Here is a 7,007-nt window from a genome sequence, read left to right as displayed (position 1 = left end):
CGTTTCCATAATGTAACCCATACAGATACTTTTATTTTTCATATGAGAATAAAGTGTTGTGAAATTAAAGATGGTGTAGAATATGATATGGGTTAGTAGAAACATTTGGAGAAAGATTCATAAACCCTTCACATGCGTAGCTGTGTCTGGATTATTGTCATTGTTGTCTGCTTGTTGACACTGCTGACACTATAAATGTGGATCTCACTAAATTATGCTAAATATATCTTTAGATTTACTCTACAACTACTAATGAACTACTAATGTAAAATTACTTTGTTACTATGGCAAGAGATTATCTGTCCTTACTGAGCTAAAATATAGAATGTTATATGAGATATAATAAAAGAAAATAATAAAAAAGAACATGAATGAATGAATATCCCTTACACACCTGTGCTGAATAAAAATGATTTCAAACTTCAGTCTCTGTTTGCCGTGTCACTTTTTTTCTCTTTCTTGCAGGACATAAACGCTACAGCTGAGATCATTTACACACACATACAGAATCGAGAACTGATGTGTCAGAATTTATTTATGTGGTTAATCCCTAGCAGCATTTTTCTGTCCACTGACTTTCCCTTAGGTCTTGCCAAGTCTTGGCATTAACATATCTCTTTTGGCAATTGCTCATTCAGAAAATTAAATCTCCCTAAAAACCCGAGGCCTTGAAACATGAAGAGCAATTAAGGAACAAAAATACTCTTGTTTTGAATGTTGTTATAGTGCACAGACATCCCTATGGCAAGTCATTTTATCATTTAATTTCCCTGTCCAATTCCGGATATCATGCAATTTTGACACTGTAGTTGGCATTAAAGATATTGAGAATGCTATTTTAACTACTCATACTTCCATTAACCTACATATTTTTTGATATTAACAAATGAGTTTTGATTAGTTGAGGTTAGAAATTGCAATTAAAGGTATTTATAATATTGTACTAGATATAATTCTAATATATAATTGTCACGAATCCTGTCCATGGACTTCCGTACGATTGCCACCAGAGGTCACCCTTCTGTTACATTGACTCTCACACTACACAAACTGTTGCATGTCATCCCGGACTACATATCCCAGCATCCATTGCACTGATTACACACACAGCTGCTATCAATCACACACCCTACATAAGCCATGGACTTCTTCTCTCTCACTGCCGAGTATTGTTTAGCGTATCACTGTGTTAGCAATAGCTACATTTAAATTCAATTCAATTCAATTCAATTCAAGTTTATTTGTATGGCGCTTTTCACAATACAAATCATTGCAAAGCAACTTTACAGCAAAAGAGGTTTCTACAATATTTAGTAGTAGCTTATCAGTGGTGACTGATCTATATCTGAATCTATATTAGCGACCTTAGGGAGCGTGATGGATTGTAGCGTGGTAGAAGACTAGTTAGGTACGCAGGAGCTAAAGTTCTTAGATTTATTATTATTTATATTTATTTGTTTATTTATTTTTATTTATTTATTTATTTATTTTTGTGAGGTAAGTAAGAGAATGTTGTTTTGGAGTAAGACCATTGCATTTTATAAATGTGAAACTTTCGCGAATTATTTACGTCAGTGTCCGCATTCTCTCATCTTCGCTCAGTCCTTCTCTATGTAGTGTACTGCGTGTCATCCACTATATAGGGAATGAGAGCGGCCGGATCGGACGCAGCGTGACGCAGCGTGACGCAGCTTCAGCTTTCTGACCGTAGACTGTCACTGCGCATGCGCCGCCGCCTCCGCTCGCATTTCCTGTTGATGCTCTTCTCATTCGGAGCCATGGCGCTGCTGACAGCGGGTACAGACTCTAAATATCTTTTATATCTTTCCTTTATATCAGTCATCATAAATCAGATCGGCGTCTGATGGAGTGATTGTGTGTTTGCAGTTTTCTCTTCTCTTCTCTTCAGTCCCGCTTTTGCTTTGGTGCAGGAGCTCGATGACACGTGAGATATTCCTTCCTTTAATATATTATTTCGAAGTCATTTTCATAATGTGAGCAATATTATGAGAAATGTCGACAGAGTGGCGGCTCACTGGGAACAGTCTTGAGTTTATTGCAGTATGAATGAGTGTCTGTGAGGGAAAGCTGTGTAAAGATCTGATCTGATGCATTGATGGAGTTCATATCCTTCATAAATGACAGCTGCATGTTCAGCATTTGCTGATGCTTATATATTTCTCTTAGAAACCTGCCTTGAAGGCCATGATTACAGTGCTGCTGTGGTTTTGATTAAACCTCATGAAATTGCTTGACAAGTAGTTTTCTTTTCTGTACTGATGATCTTTGCTAAATGAGTTTAAAAGCTGTTCTGTTTGAGTAAAAGTCAAAGGATGATATGATGCAGTGATGATGAATGTGGTGATCATCGAAAAAATGGATCTAATCAAAATATAAACAGATCAGTTTAATTAAAAAAAAAAGGATTTTCAGCATGCACATCTTCAACATGTTTGCATGATATATTCTCTTAGAAACCTGCCTTGAAGGCCATGATTACAGTGCTGCTGTGGTTTTGATTAAACCTCATGAAATTGCTTGACAAGTAGTTTTCTTTTCTGTACTGATGATCTTTGCTTTGAGTTTAAAAGCTGTTCTGTTTGAGTAAAAGTCAAAGGATGATATGATGCAGTGATGATGAATGTGATGATCATCGAAAAAATGGATCTAATCAAAATATAAACATCAGTTTAATTTAAAAAAAAAGTATTTTCAGCATGCACATCTTTGTGTGAGTGTGAGAGTGTGTGTGTGAGAGTGTGTGTGAGTGTGTGTGTTTGATTGGTCTTCATACTGTGCTGTAGTTTTATGCTCCGTGGTGTGGATACTGTAAGAAGCTGGAGCCGATCTGGCAGGAGGTGGGAGCGGAGCTGACGCGCTCGGGGTCGCCGGTCCGAGTCGGAAAGATGGACGGCACGGCATACTCAGGTGAAGCGATCGACTTTATTAATCCGAGTCAAATCTCCGTTATACAAGGTCTCTGAGCAGTCTCTTATCTGTCTTTATGAAGCAATCAAACATACTGTGTTTGAAATAATTATATTAAACCTAAATTAAGTATGTTGTAATTAATGGAAGATTACAAATAAAACTAATGACAAAAGTCAAGTGATAAGCAAACTCTTTGGGATGTGAGTGAATTGTTGTTTCTTTGAGCAGTAACACTCAGATGATTGATGTCCTTGTTTGTGGGTCTGAATCCTTTGCCTCTGTGGTTCACATGCAGTTTACGTGTTTTTACCCGGTGTTTAAGAGCAAAACTACATCCACATCAAAGGTGTGATCTATTCACATTTGAGTGTGTTATAAAAGAGACGCATCATTCGTATACTGTTGCAGTTTCCATGGCACGAAACATTTTAATAACACTAATAGCAATACAGTAACAAATAATTATTATTATTACTAAAATTGTCAATAAAAAAAAAATCAAAAGCACCATTAAACACTGACTTAAAATGCTGGAGTTTAGTTGAGTGGCTGATTTCGACTCTCTTACACGTCTCTTAACTCTGTGTCATTAGTTATAACAGAAGTGTTTGTTAGAGAGAGCTAAACTCGCGCTAGACTGAAGTCAGTGATGGTGTTTTCTGTATGTCATTTACTCACTGTTTAAATAACTGTGGAAAAGAAAGCATTATAATTAGTAACTTTAATATGTTTTAATTTAATTTATATTTTTATTAAACAGTGATCACAGTAAATACATGATAATGACAGGCTGATGATACGCTAGACTGGGCTTTTGTCAGTTACAGTAACACGCATGATTCAGATCCAAGCACAGTATGTCATGGTTTCCAGATCTCTCTGCTGCTGATATTCACATCTTCCTGATGGTGTCCATGTCTTGTGATTGTGTTCATGTGTGTGACGCAGGTGTGGCGTCAGAGTTCGGCGTGCGAGGATATCCCACCATTAAACTGTAAGTCTTTCTGCAGCGCTTCACCATCCCTACTACAGGTGTGCAGATCTAAAACCAGCTAATCGTGGGTTGCCTAAACAATACTTCTGGTTAGTCTAAAATCTGCAGCAGGTCTGACGTGAAGCACAAATGGATTTGCACTGGTTGTCTACTTTAAATCCTTAACTGCAGAAAACAAAGAAACTGCAAGGAAACATCACTAAAAGAGCTCTTTTATTTCTAAACATCATAAACCGAATTTAGCCCACTTTTAACCTGTTAAAGATCCATGAACATTTAAAAAGGTTTGTTTTAATAAAAAAGTAAAATGAAACAGAACATAGAACAGCGGACTACTGCTGACTGATTTTGGTTTGTTTTTCACCAAACCCTCAGAACTATTGTGAAATACGGCTCATTCTGTGATTGATTGCGGTTATATTATGAGCATCATTACTGAAGCGCGGTGGGAGTGTTGTGTGGCGCTCTGTGTTTCTCTAGACGCAGGGGACGGAGGTGTTGATGATATTACCCTTGAGGCTAATGCTTCACCTAATGAAGGACAGAGTCCCTCTCCTGAGAAACTGTGCAAGCGAATATGTTTGTAATAATTGTATGTATGTGTTTCATCAGTTTGAGTGGCCCGCTGGGGTTGAGCTGATATCTGTCAGTCAGCAGCTGAAGGCAGAAGTAGAGCTCAGATCCGTCGGTGTGAAGCAGGGCTGGATCAGTGCTTGACTCCTCTCTCTGGAGGACTCTGGGATAGGCTTGTGTACTTCTGTTACCGTAGTAAATGCTGCTGTTTGGCTGCTTCACAACACCGGTTGCTGGGAGATGTCTTAGGAATTATTGCATCATTTACATGACCGTAGAGGGTTAATGATCTATAGTATTTACAGATTATACAGTTACATATACTGTATACATACAGAGTTTGGTCAGAATAATGGGAACACTTGGGAAATAGGCAATATTTCTTTGTTAAGGTGTTTTTCAGCCATTTGCCTCTCAGTACATCTAACATTTAGCTGCTGAATGGAGTTTATGATTGACAGATATGAATTCAACCCCAGCACCAATCGAAGCAATAATATAACTAATTAAATTAATAAATGTATGCAAATGCACTTTCACAACTTTTGAATGGTCTCAGTCCAATGTGGTCTATCAAAACATCTGGCATTTATTAATCTGAATTCATTAATACAAAAAACCCCAAAAACAAATCTCTCCATTAAGATGACCGGATTATACTGTAATAACTTTTTCAGTAAGAGTTTGAGTAACACGTCTTGCTGTTAAAGCATGTGCACATTCAGGATCAGGGTTAGGTGTTTCTGTATGTTTGTCACATGAGTTTTCATGCTTTCAATATTTCATTACAGCTGTAAAAATTATTCCACTGTAGGTGTGAATCACATGATTTAGATGTGTTTCGTGTGTCGTGGTTCTTTGACTCGCGTCATGCATTCTTATGCTGTAAGACATGCTGTGATTCAGTTCTGCAGTTTTTATTGTTGATTAAATAAAGGTGTGTTTCTCTCTCTCAGGCTGAAGGGGGAACTGGCATATAATTACAAAGGACCAAGAACCAAAGATGACATAATCGAGTTTACCAACAGAGTGTCTGGGTGAGAACCTGTAGCTACATTTCTGCATGTTAAACCTTAATGGTTTTTTTCTCCAAACCTTGTTAAGGCTTTAAAAACTATTGGATGTAATTTTATCTGTGGTTATAAACCACGTGTGACATGTTTTTGCAGCAGTCTCACCTCCATAACTGGTCTTGATCATATTAAACAAAATGATTGTAGTGAATACACACACTTAACTACTTTAAAGTTAACATATTATTAAAACTCTTCCAGAGGTGGAAAGTAACTAATTACTAATACTTTCGTTACAGTACTTGAATACATTTTTTAATTTTTTTCTACTTTCTTGGATATAATTAAATTGTGGTACTTTTACTTGAGTTGAATAAAAATAAGTATTCAACTTTGCTACATTTATTTTTCACCAAAAGTACAAAGTCCAAAAAAGACAAAGGTGCTGATGGAGAAACCGGGTGAGTGTTTGACGGGCGCTGCAATTCAGCAGTTCAAGTAAATAGAAAACTGATAGTAGGACACAGTTATTGCATGGACGGAGCAAGAACTATGTGTCTAAAATGCATGCACACAGTTCAGTTGAATGGTAAAGCGAACTTCGTATGAAGCAACGGTGGACTCCAGGCACATTTTCGGTGGAACGAAAAAAGAGCATTTTATTTAACGTTAACTTGTAGCTTGGGAAACAAAAATGGATTCCAATTCTGGAATCGGGATATTTATGGTCAGGAAGTATACTTGATATAAAAATTAAAATTTCGATTCCTCTTATCAATTCCTTTGTGCGCATTTTAATATGACTTTAAACCATTCAAGCACATGAAGACTGTTGTCTCTGCTGCACAGAAAGCCTCCTCTCATACTGAATAGTGTGTGATGCTGAACTGAGTCCTCTTGTCTTGTCCATGTCTTTTTGCATTTGAAAGGACAAATACACACAAAAATATGTTAGAATTTCCTCGTAAACAGTCGGTTATTTCTTAAGTGAATGTAAACAGTAAAAAGAAAATGCATGTGTAACTGTGTGCAGATCCCTAAATAAGCACCTCAAACAGCTGGTCAAGGGCATCAGGATTGCTAGATAAGTCCCTGCGTCCCAATCCACATGCTCTCCACCCTAAACCGTGTCTGAGAGTGGAATGAGAGTGCTCCACGCCACAGCATGATCGGATGAGTAACCCACAGATACCCGCAGGGTTTCACGGCACTTTTATGATGTGATAGTTTGTCCCAAAGCTTCCCTGCTCTTCTGCTCACATACTCAAAACAACATGCTTTATCTTCACAAATGTTTTAGTAGTGTAAGTTGGTGAATTGAGACACAGCGAGTGTGTTGGAGCAAGTTAAAGCTGAACTCTGCTGGGTTAGGAAAGTGCAGGACTGGATAAACCTGATAAATCCACCAGAGTCATTTTCTAATGATCGTGTGTCTGTGTCTGTGTGTGTGTCTGTGTGTCTGTGTCTGTCTGTGTGTCTGTGTCTGTGTGTGTGTG

The 7,007-nt window shown here is 37.6% G+C and overlaps 1 protein-coding gene across 1 annotated transcript in view; it reads left to right on the top strand.

The window, feature by feature from the left end:
• The first annotated feature begins 2,755 nt into the window (after positions 1-2,755).
• Positions 2,756-7,007, top strand: part of LOC107749958 (protein disulfide-isomerase TMX3-like) — a 12,784-nt gene continuing 8,532 nt past the window's right edge. Inside the window, exons 1-3 of the mRNA XM_016565198.1 lie at positions 2,756-2,928; positions 3,880-3,925; positions 5,455-5,535. Of these exons, the coding sequence (XP_016420684.1) occupies positions 2,907-2,928; positions 3,880-3,925; positions 5,455-5,535 (149 nt within the window). The 5' untranslated portion in view covers positions 2,756-2,906. The remainder of the gene's footprint in view (positions 2,929-3,879; positions 3,926-5,454; positions 5,536-7,007) is intronic.

Source organism: Sinocyclocheilus rhinocerous, unplaced genomic scaffold (assembly GCF_001515625.1).
Source record: "Sinocyclocheilus rhinocerous isolate Xijiao unplaced genomic scaffold, SAMN03320098_v1.1 scaffold3041, whole genome shotgun sequence".
Lineage (NCBI taxonomy): Eukaryota > Metazoa > Chordata > Actinopteri > Cypriniformes > Cyprinidae > Sinocyclocheilus > Sinocyclocheilus rhinocerous.
The sequence above is the reverse complement of the archived record's forward strand: the minus strand, read 5'-3'. Positions and strand labels throughout refer to the sequence as shown.